The sequence below is a fragment of the Onychostruthus taczanowskii genome, unplaced genomic scaffold, assembly GCF_017590055.1.
Source record: "Onychostruthus taczanowskii isolate IOZ18803 unplaced genomic scaffold, ASM1759005v1 scaffold7, whole genome shotgun sequence".
Taxonomy (NCBI): Eukaryota; Metazoa; Chordata; class Aves; order Passeriformes; family Passeridae; genus Onychostruthus; species Onychostruthus taczanowskii.
In genome coordinates this window covers 9,053,890-9,072,214 of record NW_024504786.1, presented here as the reverse complement: position 1 = coordinate 9,072,214, position 18,325 = coordinate 9,053,890, and the positions used below count along the sequence as shown (strand labels likewise).

The 18,325-nt window shown below is 62.7% G+C and overlaps 1 protein-coding gene across 4 annotated transcripts; it reads right to left on the bottom strand.

Moving 5' to 3' along the window:
• Positions 1-402: 402 nt before the first annotated feature.
• SLC6A9 (solute carrier family 6 member 9) lies at positions 403-17,947 on the bottom strand. 4 transcript variants are annotated; one of them, XM_041421803.1, is made up of 14 exons: positions 17,783-17,947; positions 15,235-15,381; positions 6,660-6,816; positions 6,372-6,503; positions 5,068-5,320; positions 4,856-4,988; positions 4,289-4,423; positions 4,106-4,209; positions 3,792-4,029; positions 3,569-3,703; positions 3,166-3,265; positions 2,817-2,917; positions 2,458-2,628; positions 403-2,237 (listed from the first exon to the last, which is right to left on the bottom strand). In XM_041421803.1, exons 2-14 carry the CDS (start codon positions 15,262-15,264, stop codon positions 2,025-2,027), a joined length of 1,902 nt encoding a protein of 633 aa, XP_041277737.1. In that variant the 5' UTR covers positions 15,265-15,381; positions 17,783-17,947; the 3' UTR covers positions 403-2,024. The 4 variants fall into 4 exon arrangements, with proteins under 4 accessions (XP_041277737.1, XP_041277739.1, XP_041277738.1 ...); XM_041421805.1 differs by lacking the exon at positions 17,783-17,947 and adding an exon at positions 16,991-17,191; XM_041421804.1 differs by lacking the exon at positions 17,783-17,947 and adding an exon at positions 16,909-17,046.
• Between the last annotated feature and the right edge of the window lie 378 nt (positions 17,948-18,325).

Here is an 18,325-nt window from a genome sequence, read left to right as displayed (position 1 = left end):
GGTTGTGGAGTATAGAGGGGAAGTCCTGTCTGCCACCTCCAGCTGCTGGCTGGATGTCAGAGCCCCTGATTCACCTCCTCCACCCCTTGGGATCCCCCAGCTCACTCAGCAATGCAGGGAGGCCTAACAAGGCGCCCGCCTAGGGCAAAGTGTACAGGGCAAAGCCAGCTGCCCTCCTGTCCATTTGGGGACAATGCTTTCTCCAGCAGGGATAAGCCCGTCCTCCATACTCTGCCTTACCTCCAGCTGGTTTTGTACGTCCAGGTAGGGCAAAGGAGAATGCCCGAGGACCTAGCTGGCTGTTGAGTGCAAAGACCTACACCCATTAAGTGTGGTCCCCCACTCTTCAACCCCTCCCTCCCCCAACATGGTTCCCAAAGAAGGGCACATCAGGACACAACCTCAGGAATATAAATCTCATTAAAATCTAGGATACTTTAGAACTCTACACCAGGAGAGACACTGGCACAGGCAGTGCTGCCCAGGGACACTGGCACAGGCAGCGCTGCCCAGGGACGCGCGCGTTATTGCTAACAATTAGAGGTGAAGAGTAGCGGCGTGACTCGAGGGGCAGGGCACGGGCACCATGCGGGATCTCCGCCCCTCGCCGCGGCACGACGGGGGGGCTCGGGACGGGGAGCTGGAACATCCTGCTGGGGCTCGCCGCCCGCTGCCTCCCGCCACCGTGCCAAGCTGTGCCGTGTCCCTGTGCCGGCCTCGGGGCTGCAACATAGGGAGCACAGGGTGCTGGCTGGGAGGGGAGCAAGCGGGGTAGGAAGGGTCTCATCCCATCCACCCCAAATCAAGAGCTCCAAGCCCTTTGGCTGGAGCTGGAAGACAGATTTAAAACCGCCCGGCCTTTGCCAGTGCATCCTGTTCCACTAATACTGACTGGGGACTGAGCATCCCCAGATGGTTCGGAGCGAGTGGGCTGGTGCAGCCCTTCGTGTCTCCGCTGGTACCGCTTGCTAAGCAGCAGCTGGGGGAGGCCGGTCCATCCTGCTCCCCCTTAGCACCATGGAGGGTGCTCCCCTGCCAGTGCTGGGGCTGCCAGGGAGAGCTCGACCTCATCCCTGTCTGGTTACCCCCCGGCCAGGCTTAAGTACTCCCCCAGCCTCCTGCCCCACTGTGGGGCAGGCAGCAGCACTGGGCTGTGCCCACGCTGCTTGTGGCTGTGCCCAGCTTTGTAGGCGATGCCCGGCCACCCAGAAGGGCACCCGCAGACCCCAGTGGGGCCACAGGGTGGAGGGGTGCATGGAGGGGAGCATCCCAGCTCACTGCCTGCACAGCCCCGGCGTACCGTGCATATGTGCGTGCCCACGTACGCCACATCTGTGCCCATGCTGTGTCTGTGAGGGACACACACGTGTACACACGTGTGCTCTAAGTGCTTGTGTCTTGTGCCATCAGATCCCCCTGTCGGTGCAAGCAACATGCTTGCCCCCATCTCCCTGTGCTGGCCTCGTGCCTGGCAGCACCCCTGGGTATGACCACTTGTGAGACCCAGTAGGCTCTGAGCCACAGTGGGTGTGCACCCAGGCTGGGGGTCCCTGCAGTGCCAATCCATGCCATGACGGCCTTGTGCACACACAGGCCATGGGCAATCCTGGCATGCCCAACCCTGGTCCCACCCCATGTCCTCCCCCATGGGAAGGTCAGGAGGGTGCCCCATGGCAGGGCAGGCTGCCTGGCTTAGGGAAGGGGGGGTGGGAGCCTGGGAGCATCCCACCCCCCCCATCCTGTGCATACCCCCAGGTCAAGGCTTCTGCAAAGTGCCTCTGGCTCCCAGCCCTCCCGGGGCTGTGCCCCCTCCTCTCTTGTCCCAGCGTCGAGCACAAAGGTTACCGTAAACACGAGGGTTAACAAACGCCACGGGGGCAGGGGTGGGAGGGGTTAACCGGCGAGGAGGTGGGGGGGTCTCGGGGACGGGTGCTGAGAGCCCCCATGGTCCGGTGCGCCCGGAGCCAGGCTCCGCCAGCGGAAGGTGCAAGAGGGGTTAGAGGGGGTGTGGGGATTGTGGGGGGTCACAGTCTGGAGTCCTGGCTGTGGGCTGAGCCATTGCTGCCCTGCACGGGGGATGCAGCCGCTGCCTCACTCTGGCCCTTCTCTGGCTGCAGGGGCTGCACCTCCAGGTGGGACTCAGTGGAAGGGCTGAACGCCGGGGCGTAGCGCCCGCTGCGGTGCTCTGGCAGAGCTGGGCCCCAGTCCTTGCTTGCCTTGGTAGCATTTTTCAAGCGCTAGAAAGGGAGAGGATGGAGACAAGATTAGCACTCACCATGCTCCCCTGCCCGATCTGCACCAACATGCCAGCAGCTTCCAGGGGTGCACAAACATGTGGTGCCCTATGCGCCCTGCCTGCACACAGCCACTGCTGACAGTTCCAGTGAGGAAAGGGACAGCCTTGATGGCAGCCCCAGGTGGGACATAGACAAAGGGGTGTAGCCCCTATACACCCACCTCAAGCAGTGTGTCCCCCTCAGAACGACACACTTTGTAGATGGCGTAGATGGGAATGCAGATGACGGAAGAGAGTGCCATGAGGAAGCCAATGCTGATGGCCCAGGTAGGGTAGACATATTCATTGTAGGAGATGGGCCGGTACTGGATCACTGTGAAGACCAGGATGAACTGGGAAGGGATAGGCAGGATCAGCCAGTGGGGAGCAGCCAGCTTGCTCTGTACCCCCACAACTTCCCTGCTCTGCCCTATTGCTGGTCTCCTGAGCCCAGCACCCTCCTCTCCAGGGAGTGCCATGTCCAGGTGAGCTCCTCGCTCCTTCCTCCCTCAGCCCAATGCCCCATGGTTGCAATGCTCACAAATATGATGGCAGGTGAGATGAAGCGCCAGCAGATCTGGAAGAAGAGTGGGGGAGGAAAGCCCAGCATCATCTCAATATCCTTGAAGTAGTTGCGGTGTCCTGGGGAGAAAAGTGTCCATCAGCCCTGGTGGTGACCTGAGCCCCCTCACCACCCAGCCAGCTCCAGCCCCAGTGCCGTCATGGTGGGACCCACGAACCTCCCCAGGCCGCAGCTCCTGATTGGGCAACAGCCTCCCCCATGTAACACAGAGCAAACTGCTGATTGGCCAGCTGTTGGGGCAAACCCCTCCCCGTTGGCTGACTGGATCAGCCCTACCAACCGATTGGCTGCAGGCAGCTGCACCTACCATAGATGTACATGATGGCCACACACATGATGCAGGAGATGACCACGAGGGAGAAGCTGGCGGCGTAGTTGTCCATTAGCAGGAGCCAGTAGATGCCCGCCTGGAAGACACACACATTGGCACAGCTGCCCCTGCGGTACCACTGCTGCTGGCAGGGCACCAGCACAGCCACGCTGACTGTGCCAGCAACGCGCAGCTTGGATACTGCCACCGCAGCTGGCACGGCAATGCCTGATGCCAGCGTCAGCATGGAGACACTTAATTCTGAGTACCGTCCCCAGTGTTGGTGTGGCAAGACCAGGCCCTGGTTGTCGCTACCATCACAGTGGCAACAAAGTGGATGTAGCTGATGAAAGTGGCCATGGCAATGGCACCCTGTGGCAACAGCCCCATGGTCACATACCTGTGTGGTGAGCGGGACGCCCAGCAGGAAGCCAGCCACCGCCACTCCCAGCGTTACAAAGGTCTTTTTGCGGATGATCCACTCATTGCCCACCTCATCCACAATGGCTGTGACCAGAGTCTCCAGCAGGCAGAACTACACAGGGGGCAGAGGGGGCAGCATGTCACCACCTTGGCCCCACCACGCCACCCCATCTGAACATGCTGGCCCCTCCATGACCTACCTGTGTACCCAGCCCCAGGAGGATGAGCATAAAGAAGAAGAGAATGGACCACAATGGCGAAATCGGGAGCAAGGTGAGGGCCTCAGGATAGGCGACGAAGGCCAGGCCTGGCCCGTGGTCAGCCACCTTGGAGACATCCACACCCAGGTGGTTGGCCATGAAGCCCAGGATGGAGAAGATGACGAAGCCAGCATAGACGCTGGTAGCACAGTTGGTGATGCTGATGATGATGCTGTCCCTATGGGAAGAGGAGTCAGGGTGGCAGTGGACACGAGGGCAGCGGTAGGGTTGGGGGACTGTGGTCGGGCACTCACCGGTAGCAGTTGTTGTTGAATTTGTTGTAGGAAGCCATGGTGATGAGCCCGCCCCAGGCGCAGCCCAGCGAGTAGAAGATCTGTGAGGCCGCGTCACCCCACACCTGTGGCAGTGGGATGGTCAATGCTGTGCCCCCTGCCCCGCTCAGCCCTGGCTGCCGCCCACCCTTCGTCCCTGCTCACCTTGGCATTGAGGATCTTGTCCCACTGGGGCGTCAGGTAGTACATGATGCCAGTGACGGCCCCCTCCAGCGTGATGCCGCGCACGAAGAGGATGGTGAGCACCACATAGGGGAAGGTGGCCGTGAAATACACCACCTGTGGGGCAGCACCTCAGTGAGGGGGGGACGGCGGCAGGGGTAGGGACACAGGCAGGTGTGGCTAAGGTATGGCTGTGGACTGGGGTTATGGTCCAGAGTGTGGAGAGACAGACCAGGAGGAGAGGATATGGTCCAGAGAAGGGACTATCCTGAAGGAGGTGAGACCATGGCCACATGGGAGGAGCTGTGTCCAGAAGGGATTTGGCCAGGTCAAAGGGGGGTGGCCTTTCCCAGAGTGGGAGGAGCACACAGAGGGCAGGGACAATGCTAAAAGAGGAGGAGCTGTGCCCAGAAGGGATTGGGAACATATCCACAACAGGAGGTCCATTCCCAGTAGGGGTGGGGCTATGCCTAGGGGAGACATAGCCATCTTTCCTGAAAGCATGTCCACACCCCCAGGGAGGAGCCCGGAGAGGGAACACACAGGTACCTTCCCCGAGGATTTCACGCCCTTGATGAGGCAGAGGAAGACAACGACCCAGGAGACACCAAGGCAGCCCAGGAGGGGCAGCCGAACCTCGCCCAGGTTCCCGATGTCATCCGACAGGTTCAGCACATACCTCCTGTATGGGGAGGGGGCAGCAGCGTCAGTGGGGCCCAACCATCATCACCTCCCCCGTCCCTGATCCCAGGCCCTGGTACCTCCAGTACTCCTCGCTGGGGCTGGTGCGCTTCTGGGTGGTGTTGAGGAGCTGGGTGATGTTGAGGGCAGCACGGCTGGAGAGGTTCCCGTCCAGCACCCCCACGCAGTCGGGCGTGTTCCAGGGGTTGCTGCAGTACGTCCAGGGCAGCACGCGCGTCATGGACACAAAGAAGTAGTAGAAGGCAATACAGATCACCACGTTGTAGTAGATCCCGATGTATGTGGACACCACCATCATCCCGTAGCCCACGCCTGGGAACAGCACCGGGGAGGGGTGAGCGGCAGGGTGCGGCGGCACGGGCACGGCGCACAGCACCAGGGGTTGTGGCATGGGAGGAGTGGGCTGCATGCAATGCTGTCAGCAGCCTTGCAGCCATGCTGCAGCTCAGTGCCTGGCTTTGCCGCAGGTGTGAGGAGCACTGTGCATGGGATCCTCTACCTCCAAACGAGCCTAGTGGTGCTGAGGGTCCCCTGGGACACGGGGCACTGCGTATAGGCTGCAGGCAAACCCTTGGGGTCTGCAGCCCGAGAGAACAACTGGATGGGGGCCACTCCTGGCTACAGTGACTTTAGGCCTGCAGTTATCTGGTGGCATGTGACAGGCCACATGAGCACAGGGGAGTGGACCCCAGGCTCAGCATGCCACTGTGCAGGGCACACAAGAGTGTGTGCATGGGCCACTTGCACTCAGACATGACATCGTGGGCATGTCACCTGGCAGGCAGCCTGCAGGAGGTGTGGGCCAGGGGAGCCAGCAGCATGCGAGCGCACTGGTAAGCCAGGAGATGCACCTGGAGCAGGGTGCAGCCATGGCAGGGCAAGCATGTGGCAACAGCACCTCTACCTACGGTCCAGGGAGACGACTGCAGAAGCACGCCCACAGCTGGACATGCCACAGTGTGTTCAGGGGACCCGAGTGGCCTCTGCAAGAGTGATGTGCTGGGGACACGTGTGGCATATGCAGGGATGTGTGTGTAATGCCTGCAGCGGATGCCAGCGCAGGGCTGGGGTTTGCGCAGGAGATGCAGCGCGTGTGCAGGGGCACGTGTAATGCGTGCAAGGGATGCCAGGCAGGCTGTGCAGGGCAGCATAGCCAGGGTGGGCATGTGCACAGGGGACCAGGGCAATGCAGACTGTGATCTATGTGCAGGGCATGCGTGTGCAGGTCTGCACAAGCTGCAGGTGCCTGCACTGGGCCAGGTGATGTGCCAGAGGTGTGCATGAACCCCATAGCGTGTGAGGGTCACTGTGACAGCAGGTGTCCCATGCTGGCCTGTGCCAGTACGGACAGGCAACTCCTTACCTTTGAACATGGGGCTGACCCTCCAGACGCCAAGGCAACCCTGGCTGGCAAACTGCCCAAAGGAGAGTTCCATGAAGAAGAGGGGGATGCCGCAGAACACGAGCATGATGAAGTAGGGGAACATGAAGGCACCTGGTGAGCAGGAACCAGAGGATGAGTGAGCACTAACCCCAGGCACCGCTGTGCTTCCCATGCCCTGCACCACCCCAAGAAATACCATGCGGGGATGGGATGCACACCCCACACCAGCCCAGAGGGACCCCACTCCCTCGGCCCGCTGACACCCACCTCCCCCATTGCGGTAGCAGAGGTATGGGAAGCGCCAGACGTTGCCTAGGCCCACGGCATAGCCCACGCTGGTCAGCACAAACTCGATCTGGTTGCCCCAGTTGCCGCGCTTGACGCTCTTCTCCTGCTTGCCCTGCTCCCCGGGCACAGCGCCATTCTGCGGAGAGATGCCATGGGATGTGTCAATTGGGGACCCCCCTGCTGGCCCCATTGGAAGGGTGACAGCCGCCGAACGGGGCTGGGAGGTCCCCGGCATCCTTCCCCATCCCGCTCCCCTGCCTGTCCCCGCCGCCCGCCACGCACAGGCAGTGCCAAGGAGGGGGAGGGCAGCGGTGTCGGCCCCCCCCCAGTGAATGGCTCTGCCCAGAGCCCGGCTGCAGCAAAGGGAGAGCCTGCAACTCATACAAAGCAGGTCCAGGCGCCAGAGCACAAAGGGGCCTCTGTTCTCATGCCCCCCCTCTCTGCGCCCAGTGAGAGAGGTCCTGCTGGGTGGCCACTGCCCATGACTGGGGGGGAAATTGCAGGACCCCCGGGTTGAAGCAGAAGCCCCTCTCGATGGGAAGTGAGGTGCAGTGACTAGAGCTGGCAGGGGCCTGGGTACCCCCTGGAAAAAGCACCTTGCTTCAGCCAGGGTCCTGCTGCCAGCTCAGCACTAGGCAAGGGCACCATGCTTGGGGCAGCTCACAGGGGGTCGGTCCCACGCAGTTGGGTCCCTTGAGTGGACAGCCCCAGTGCCCTGTTGTCTCTCACTGCAGGGGACTGGGGGGGGCAGAGGGGCAGGAGGGGGCAAGAAAGGGCGCTTTGTGCAGACTGCCACACAATGTGAGCTCACACCAAGGAGGACAACAACAAAGGAGATGAGTGCCTGTCACCCCAGCAGGGATGGCACCCATCACCCCATGGCTCTGTCCCAGCACGGCCCCAGGGTCATACTAATATCCTGCATGGATGCTGTGGAACTCTGGCAGGTTAGGCTGAGGGTAGATGGCATTTTGCAAGGCAGAGTTCCCCGAGCCCTCCCCACCTGAGGCCAGGTGATGGACGGGTGCATGGAGCGAAGGTGCTGGTTGCCAGTCCATAGTCCCACAGGACTCCTACGGGAGCAGCACAGGGGGCAGCAGCCCTAGGAGCCTGTTGGAACTCCACGGTGCTGGTCCCACCACCACGCACACCCCAGCACCCATGCCCACCTCACGCCTCTCCCCCAGCTGCCCCCCACAATGGCTGAGGCCGGCAGTGAGAGGGCCACAAATGGGAGCCGTCACTTTGGATCTGCTCACGCCGGCGGGGCGCAGCAGCAGGCGCGGTGCACCTAACCGTATCATTTGATTAGGGCCGGCACAGCCGGGACGTGATGCCCAGCGACTCCGGCACCGCGCTGCCAAACAAAGCCATCTGCTGCGAGCGGGGCCCGCACGCGCCGCGGGCTGCGGGGGGGCTGCAGGGCTGCAGGAGAGGGGCGAGGGGGATCGCAGGGCACTGTGGGCAGGGCTGCAGGGGCAATACGCCGCCGTGCCTGGCTGGGGAACCGGAGTGCTCCCACCTGACTCTGTGAGCCAAGGGGCCATCAGAAACAAGCTCACAGCAGCTCCAGGTGCTGGGGGACCTCCCTCCCAGCAGAGGTTCTTATTGTGGGGTGCTGTGCAAGAGCAGGAGTCAGAGGTCCCCAAAGCGAGGGACAGGACACTGGCAGTGTCCCCATGCCAGGGCACACTGCCCACTCGAGCAGACTGATCCGATCGGAAAGCCTCTGATTAAGCTGCTCGTACTAACGAGGCTCCTAATGAGCAGCACAGCCAGCAGGAGTGGGGGCAATGTTCCAGCTTCCCTGACCGAGGGTCTGGTGAGGGGACCAGATACGCTACATGGCCCCGGCTCAGCCAGGAGCCCTGCTGCCCACGGGGGACCTCATCCCGGTTCCAAGCCATCGCTCTACTCAGGTGACCCTGGCTTCACTCCCAAGCCTCATGGAACACCCCGAATTTGAGTTGCTTGGCACCAGTGCAGTGAAACTGCCAGGCCTGTGCTGCTCCCTCCTCCTTTCCTGCTGCACTGGGCTTTGGTACACTTGTCCCCAATAAGGGGGCAGCCACATGTGTGTCCATGCATGCACAAGTGAGCACACGTGCGCAAACACTTGCATGCTCACCCATCAGCTCACTACAACCCCCCCTCCCCAAATCTAGGAAGGTCATCCTGTCCTTTACACTCATTAACCACCCTGCCATGGTAAAAAAAGGAGGTGGACAGAGAGAACTCAGACATCTGGGAGGATGAAATTCCCCCCCTTCCCTGCTATGGGAAGGGGACAGAGCTGGAATGAAAAGGGAGAGGTGCTGCCCAGCAACAGTGCAGTCTCTGGAGGGACCAGATCCTGCTCCCAGGCCCCAGATTTTCTGTGCATGTAACCCAATGCAACTTCAAAGGATGCCTGGCTTAGGTGATAACATCACGGAGGAGGAAGGATGCCACAGGCACCTCAAATGTCCCCAGAAGGGAAGTTCCAAAAAGGAATGTCCGAAACATCCCAAAAGGGGACGTTCGGGGTGCCCAGGGCATTCTTCCTCCCCCTTCCCCAGGGAACCCCCCATACATCACGGCCAAAACTTCCCCAGCCCAGCAAAGCAGGCATCATCCATCACCCTGCCTGGCACCAAGGTCTTTCTCATGCTAAGCAGCATCGACTCACACAATGACAGCTTGGCTGGGGTGCCCGGATGCGCCCCACTTCCCTAAGGGGCCCTGATTTATGGCTGGTAAGCTTGTGTTTGTGGCAGGGTTGATACTGGAAAGGGATGTCCTCATGGGAGGCATCTCCAGCATGAACCCCCTCCTCTTTTTTCCCCATTCAAACTGTCCACATGGTGAAAGCCAGCCCAGCCCTCTTTGGGGCACAAACCTTATCCAGCCCCCATGAACCAAGTGAGGGACCCCCAACTTCTCCAGAGGGTGCCCTGAAGCCTCCAACTCGAGGGCTGTCAGGGCTGCTCCTGCAATGCCAGCAGAGGGTACCAGTACCCCTGATGTCAGCCTGATGTCACTGCTCATTGCCATGGCGATGGCAACAAACTCACGGCTGTTTTAGGCAGGGGCTGCTGGAAGACAGAAAAATATGCTAATTACATCATTTACCACAATAGTGGCTCTTCCAGGGCAAGAAAGAAGGGTGCAGGATGTTGGAGGCAGATGAACCCCAGCCTGAGGTGGGAGTCCCAAGGGATGGAGGGATGGTGTCATTTATAGAAGGGGTGTCCTGGGTACCCTTGCTGACTGTCAACTGATCCTGGTGCTGAGGCCTCTGTAATCAGGCCCTGCACTCCCTGTCCCTGGTACATGGGGTAATGAATCCACAAGTGTCATCCCTGCATCCCAGGCTGCTGTGCCCCGCGCATCCTGACTCTGCCAACCTCACCAGCACATCCTAACTCTCCCTACCCTCTCTCTTTGCTGCTCAGCCCCATGTTTGCCCGTGTCCCAGCGCAGCAGAGACAAATTGTGGGAGAAAAGGCATCTGGCACGGTGCTGAGGACAGTCCCAGGGCTGGGGTAATGCAATGATGAGGGGCACACCAAAACCATAGGACCTCCCAGGAGTATTACACTGCCTTCACCACCCCTCATTGCAGAAGGCTGTCCAGCCCCAGTGGCAGCCCTGAGCACGCCCTGCGAGCCACCAGTACTGCCCTGGGGTGCCATGGGGAAACAGGGCAAACTTTGACATTGCTCACTGATGCCCATGAAAGGGAAGAGGGGAGGGGAGGACAAGGAGGATCTTTGCTACACTCTGCCCCTGCAGCACTGAGTTGCAACCCAGGTGCTGTGCAGTTCTTCTGCAAAACCAGTAGATTTCAGGGATAAAAAACACACAACCGTCAGGCAATCTCTTGCTGCTCCCAACACAACTGAGGCCATGGAGGGGCTTGGTGCCATACTCTCCCCTCCCTCCCTGGAGCACCCCACATCGAAGGCTGTAAGGCTTGGGGGTACCTCTCCAGCATGCCATGGCACAAATCTACAGCTTCAGCTCCCCACTGCAGACCCACCATCCCAAAGACAGTACAAAGGGTTTTGGAGACCATGAGTGCTGGGGGGACAGCACTGGCACGGCCACCACTCCACTTGGCCCGCCCCCCACTCTGCCCCCCAGACCCTGCTCTCACCTGCCCACTGACCTGCTGAGAGGGTCCGAGGGGGCCTGGCTGCTCGCAGCTGCCATCCGGGGGCCCAGGCTGGACGGCTCCGTGAGTCCCCAGCTTCATTGGCACCTCGGGCTCCGGCGCAGCAGCAGCCACCCGCCCTCCCGCCTTCCCCCGCCCACTGCCTCCAGCGCTTGGCACTGCTCCCCACTTGCCTCCCAGCCAGGCTCGGCCCCCTGTTGCCCGCCCTGATGCAGCACCGGCACCCCACCATGCCACCTGCCCTGGCACCATGCCTGCCCGGCCCACCCCGCAGGCACTGCCGTGCCTCTGCTACCCCCCACGAGCTGCACCCCCACGAGCCAGGTGCCCTCCCTGGCTCATGTAGGCTGGGCAAGGCAGAGCAGGCTGCACAGCGGGCTCAGCCCTGTCCCACTTAATGAGGCCTCATTAGCGGGGTCCAGCTGCTCACAGCCCTGCACGCTCCAGTGGGCAGCACTGCCCTCCCTGCGGGCACCGCTGCCCGTCTGGTCGGGGCCAGGAGCTGCTCTTGGAGCATAGCAGAAGATGACATTCCCTCAGAGCCCCCTATTTCCATGCCTCAACATCCCAAGCCCCACACATGCATTCCTGCCCTTATGCCCATCACAGCAGCTTGGCCCTGCATGCCCAATCCCAGCCCTGGGCATTCAAGGGCTGCAGGAACAGGGCACGGCCCTGCTTGGGGATAGGGGCAGAGGGACAAGCCTTTCTGCTGGCACACCCCCAGCCTGGTGCCATGCTACTTCACCCAACGTCATACTATTGGTGACATCATGGGCCTCCATGGCAACCCTCACAAGGTCACTGCCCCGAGGGGGACCATCTGGCTGGCAGGAGGGCTACGCCACGACCCCTTCACTGCCCAGGCACCCCACAGCCTCCCTGCTCACCCCTTTGCCGGCGCGAGGTGGGACCCTGGTGGGGTGTGCGTCCCATGGGAGGCCAGGCAGAGGGTGCCCTGCAGCCAGGCTCAGGGTGCCCCAGCTGCTCCCAGCCCTGCGTCCCGGCTGGGGAGTGTGGCCAAGGCGGCAGCGACGCATGATGGTGCACCGAGGGCGGGGGGACGGGCCGACGCTTTCGGGCGACCATCTGGGGTCCGGGCAGCAGCGGCCGAGGGCGCACACGTGAACAGCACACGTGTGCGGGGTGGGCACTCAACCTCCCACATGCCAGCACCCAGTGCTTGTTCCTGTCCCCTCCTGCACCAGCCACACAGTAGCTTGGGACATGTATCACCCATGGGATGGCAGCACTCAACTGTGCCCCCCAAGACGTGCAAGCCAAGAGCCACCCCATGCTGTGCCAGCCCCAGTTACCTCAGCCCTGCCCTACATGCAGCCAGGCAGCTCTGTGCCCAGACACCCTGCAAGGTGTGTGGGCACCTTGTGGGCATCCCTCCATGACCAGTTCAGCTGCAACACTTTGCTTGGGCCACCTGCGTGCCACCACCATGTTTTGCCCTGGGTATGTTGCACTCCCTGCCCCTTAGAGCAGCCTGAACACAGCACAGCAGGACCCACCACCCTGTCCTGGGAATGCCAGACCCTTTGCCAGCCTTGCCCTGTGGGAGCAAACTGCTGCTTCTGTGGCAGCCCAGCCAGCAGACAGAGGGGACAGCCAGCTGCATGGAGGCACACTGCTAGAAACAAAGGACCCTCACCTACCCTGGCATTCTGGTCCCCAGCCTGGCTGGCTGGTGGTGCTGGGGCTGAACTAGACAGTGGGTGATGGGGGCACGGGGGGGTGGTCCACAGGTCTTCCAGCCCCCTGCCACGGCTGCAGGGTGGCTGGGGTAGGAATGATGCCCAGGGACCTGTCCCAGTGCCACTATCGCCTAGCTGAGTGCTTCCCGACAGGGCTGCCTTTCTCCGGCCCCATTCTACCAGGGCAGACATGATTCTCCCGGGGCGTTCAGGCAGAAAAATCCCCCGCCAGCCCCCCCATCACTGCCCCTTGGTATTCCGGGAAGGGCTCCCGCAGTCAAAAGCCACTTCCGCAGCTCCTGCCGCTGGTCAGTGGCACCGCGCCGCTGGGGGTGTCTGGAACAGGCAGGGACCCTTCAGCCCTCACCCCCCCGCAGTGCAGTGGGAGCAGCACCCCAGTGTGTAGTCAGGGTGGTCCTGGGTGACAGCAGGAACCTACCTGAGCTGGGCAAGCTGCAGCCAAAGGCTGCCTGGCTGTGCCAGCAAGGCAGCCCTGGGAGTCAGGAGCCACTGGCAGTGTTGGAGTCTGAACAAAGCACCACAAGGACAACAAAACAAAACGTCCTTAAAGGCCTGGGAGAGTGAGGCTGTCAGACCCTCCCCTGTGGCTCACAGGGAGCCCCTCTGCCCAGCTACACAGGGACTGATCCAGCCCCCGGAGCTGTCCCACACTCCGCTGGGTATCCGCAGTCAGAGCATTTCTGGAGCTTGGGAGAAGTAGGGTGGACACGGCCCCTCCCAACTGCCTCCTGTTCTGGAGTAAGCATTCAGAGCTTCACAGAAGCACCCAAAACACAGATCTTGCAAAAGCAGTACACATCACCCTTGTTCTCCAGGCCCCAGGTGATAGGTGGGGAAACTGAGGCACAGCTGCACATCACCCACCCGCTGCCTCCATCACAAGTTTAGAGTGCCTGCTGTGCCCCACCACGTCCCTCCCCAGGTGGGGCACAGCAGGCACTGTAAACTTGTCCAGCCCCAGGCACTGCACACAATGCTGGGCAGGGGCTGCATGGTGAGAGCCCGGCTGGACTGGGGGTGGTGGGGGTGGGAGCCGCACCTGCACGCAGGGGTGAGAGGACAGGCAGGCACCAGACTTTATGAGGTTCCTGGCAGGGCCCTGGAGGCAGGCCAAGGAGATGCTCCTTTCCCAGGGACTCAGGGAGCTCAGTGGTCAGAACCTGGCCCACTGCAGTTCCTCCTGGTGCTCACAGGATGCAGGAATGGGAACACTTCAGGAGCAGGGATGCTCTCACAGAAACCTACCCTCCTCCCCACAGACCCCATAGCAGCAATGCCCTGTGCAGTGGTATCCTTGCACCCTGCAAATAGGGGAGGGCCAGGAAGAGGTCTGAGAGCCAGAGTGGCCAACACAGCACGTGTCAGGCCCTGTTGCATGTGACACCCTGGCCCTGGGGTGGGCTGGTCAGGTACTTCTGAGAAGCAGGTTAAAGATTTATGGGGAGTGGGTGGGCACTCCAATGTCTGGCTCCTGACATGGGTGTCAGGCTCAGCCCTCGCCCCAGTGCGATGCTGACTGCTCTGGTCACAGCAAGCAAACATCAACAGCATGGAGTCATGGCAAGCGTCATGTGCAGAAGTGCCGCGACCGACCCCTGACTGTGCCCAGATATATCCTCAGCACCTCCCTTTTACCAGCCCAAGTTCTCCAAAAGAAATCTGCCTTCCTATCCCACCAGCTGCCCCAGCCCTTTCTCTGTTGGGGGCAGGATGGGCGCTGGGCTCCCTGCTGCAGGCACAGTCGGCGGGGCCATGCTGGGACACACAAGCAGAGGAACTGCGTGCACACAGGCGCGCTGGAAGCACTTGCTGGAGCATGCCGCTCCCCCGGCTCTTGGCTTCCCAGGCAAACCCTGGCTCCCAGCCCTCCAGCTGGAGTGTGCAGCTATTTCAGGAAGCCCCCTGGGAAGGGGAGGGCCCGGTGACCGTGTCAATCTCAGCATTCAGCTCCTATCCTTTGGGAAAAAGGGAAACAGCCAAGCCTAGCCTGGGGGCTCACCTGCCCAAGGCAGCACAGCAGCCTGTCACGGGAACCTGAGCTGCCACAAGCATGGGGCCATCGCAGACATCCAACAAAGACATGCAGTGGGCATATCCCACATCTGCCCAGAACACCAAATCCACCCCTGGCACAGGCAAGTGCACGGCAGCTCACGGCACCCTGCAACACACCGCTCACGAGGATGGAACGTCAGGCACTACACTGGTGCCCAGAGAAACCTTCCCCTGCCATTGCACCATCCTACCAGCCCAGCCTCAGAGAGCCCACTGGGTGAAGGCAAGGAGAAGGACCCACAATGTGACCCTCAGGGGGCACCTGGCTTGGAGGAACACCTGCACCCTTTGCTGACAACAGGCTGTAGAATTGCCTGCCTGAGGAGCTGGGGTGGGTGATAAGGCTGGGCAGAGCGCCTGAAAACAGGCGATAGCATCTCCAGGCACAACGAGACACCACACCCGAAGAGCCCCACAGGCAACAGGCTCATGGAGAAAGAGCATCAGCCCAAAAATCATCATGCTGGGAGAGCACCATGGTGCTAAAACCCCAACTGGAGAACCCAGGAGGGCACACCAAGTCCTACGACAGCCCCAGTGTCTTGCTCCCTGCCCCAGGCTCTCTGGGTCCCTGAGGCAGTGGTGCACACCAGCCCGCTCCCCACACCCCTGCACTTACCAGCAGCCCCTCGCTGCACTTATCGGCCATTCCTGGAGGCTGGAGCACGGTGCTGGCTGCCCAGTGCAGGGTCCCGTGCCTGCCCGCTCTCTGTCACGCTGGCTGTGGCACCAGCACTAGTGTCCTTCAATCCACCGGCAGAGCAAGCTGGGCAGAGGGGAGAAGACACCAAGAGAGATGTGACTGGTGGGGTGGGCACATCCCCACCCCAGGCCTCCCCCTCCCTCCAGGAACTGGGGGACTGCGCCAGGCAAGTCGCTCCCCTCTACCTGCCCAGAGGGTAGCAGGACTCCTGGTGGAGGACGCAGTGCCTGGGGCTGGGTGGGCTGGTGGCGGGGTCTCTTTCTGCTGACTCCCAGCCCCTGCAGCGTCTCTGAACCCCCTCTGAACCCACACGAGCGGCGGCTCCCAGGTGTTTCCCAAGAAGCAGTTAAAGATTTACCCGGTGTGGACAGACGACCTTGCGGACAGCTGGCTGCTGGCCCCCCGGCAGGTGGGCGTCAGGGGCCGTGGGCAGGAGCAGGGGCCCCTTGAGCTCTCCCCCAGCGAGAGATGAAGCTGAAGTGGCTGCAGCACACGACAGCGCCGGGACTGGGCGCAGAGCGGGGCCAGCGCGGGGCTCAGCTGCCGCGCAGGACACAGATGGGAAACGATTGCCTTCTGCCCCGGTGCATCGCATGCACGTGCAGCGCAGGGGGGCCGAGCCGCTGGGCTCTGCCGGGTGCCAGGTGCTGCTGGACAGTGCACGGGCACAGGCATCTGTCTCCCCAGCCCTCACCCTGCCCCAGACTGGGGCTGCTGGAGGCCCCAGGGGAACACTGAGGCCTGACCTCACTGGAAGGGACAGACGCTCTTGCAAAACACCAGTTTGATTGTCTGTGCAACAAGCACTGGTGTTTGCAGATCCCATACCAGTGCTCAGTACCCTTGCTGGCTGTAGAAGGACCCCTGACCGGCACTGAGGGTCCCTGACCACCACTAGCACTCAAACACCCCAGGGCCTATCCCCAGGCTGCCATGACTCTGAAGCAATCAGCAGAGACCTTAAGACATAAGGAAGGAGCATGGACAGTGTAGATAAGGGGCTGTGGCGTGAGCCCCCAGCCCCTCCAGCGCAGACAGGCTGCTGCCGGCAGATACTGCAGATGCTGCACCCCACTGCCAATGCCTCCTCAGCAGTGCCTGCATTTCCAGGGGAGCTGAGATGTCATCACTGTCACAAACCTGGATCCTCGCATGGCACAGGGACCTCTCAAAGGTGGGAGGTGCAGGCTCGGTGGGCAGACCTCCTCCCTATCACACACCTACCACCAGCCAGCCAAAACCTGCCCACCCTCCCGCGGCCCTGAATTCACACCGAGAACTAATCCCGTGCCCTGGGAAAGGGGGAGTGCCCAAGGGGCCGGACGGCTGCCACTCCCCTCGGGGTCTGCCAGGTGCTGATAAGCCTCCATGAGCACCGTAGGTGCCGCTGACATTGGCTCCCAGCCTGACAAGGATCGAGCGCGAAGCCAGCGGTGGTGTGGCAATGGGACGGATGCAAGGATGCCCGAGGCTGCATCATCCGCTGGGACAGCCCAGCAGGGACGAGGATGCAAAACCAGTGGTGCCACGGGGTGGCTCTCCCACAGCTGCGAGATGCCATGACAGACCAGAGGGCAGCGCAGCTCGTACCTAGAGCCGGCACGGGTGGCAGGTACCCCTGGAAATGGGGACACCTGGGCACCCACAGGGGCTCCCACACAGCATGTCACACCTCGGCGCGGGGACGCAGCACACGGCACCCAGCAGAAGGCCACGGATGTCCGACCGAAGGATGGAGCCCCCGTCCCTTCTCGCCCGGCGGGAGGGCGGCCCGATGCACCGGTGCAGCCGCTGCCACCTGCGAGGCCATTTCTTCCGCCAGCATCCGCCGGGCCCACGGCAACCGGGGTTCCCCGGTGCCCGCAGAAGGCAGGAAGCGGGCCGGCCTGCCGCCGCCATGCTCCCGAACCGCCCCGCGGGGACGGCTCCGGCGGCGGCTCCGCGGGCAGCGCCCGCCGCGCGGCTCCCCCCGCCGCCGCCGCCCGGTGCAGTACGGTGGCGGGGGGGCCCGGTTACATCAGCCGCCACGTGGTGGCTGCTCCGCCGCCCCGCCCCGGCACATGCCCGTGGAAAATTACCGCCAACCCCCCCGGCCCGTGACCGAGCCGGGCCGCCCCGGTGCCCGGCGCCCTCCCCGGGAGCGGCGGCGGTGGTCCCGCTCTGCGCGCCGCGCCCCCGCGCTCCGCCGGCACCGCGCCGCCGCGCCGCGAGAGCAACAGATGCGGGACCGCCCCGCATCCCGTTATCCCGCTCTTCCGCTCCCGACACCATCCTGACGGGTGGCCGCTCCCGGTGCTGCTCCTGATGTCCCCAACCCCGCCGTTCCGGAGGCCCTCGCCGCCCTCGTCCCCTTCTCATCCCTCTTCGGCAGCCCACCCACTCCTTCTCCCGTCCCATCCCCGGTGCTGCCACGGCTGCTGGACGGCCCGGGCACCCGGTGCCGGCGGAGGTGCGCGCCCCTTACCGTGCCCATGCCGACGCCCGGCCCCTCCCGCCGCGCCGGGTGGGCCCGCGGGGGCGCCGCTCCGCCGCGCCCAGCCCGGTGTCGGTGTCAATGCCGGTGTTCCAGCAGGCCCGGAACCGCCGCCGCCGGTGCTGCCGAGTTAATGAAAGTTTGGAGGTCGGTGGGGGCTGGCGCCGCCTCTCGCCCCCGCCGCCGTGCTCCGCCCCCCGCTTCGCCACGCTCCCCAGCGCCCCGCCTCGGCACCCGCACCGCGCCTCGCCGCACCGGGGGCACCGCGGGCACCGCGGACGGCGAGAGCGCACGCGGTACGGCGGGCAGACGGGCTACGTGTGGCGCACACTCACACGCGTGGGCACACGGCTACACAGGCACACACGGGCACGCTGCACGCACGGACATGCACGGGCACACTCTGCACTTGGCGCACTCGGGCACGCACATGGCATACTTGGCACACATAGCCATCGGTATCCCACAGGCATGTGGACGTGGAGGGGCATATGCAAGCTTGCACGGGCTTGTGGCACATGTGAACGTACATGG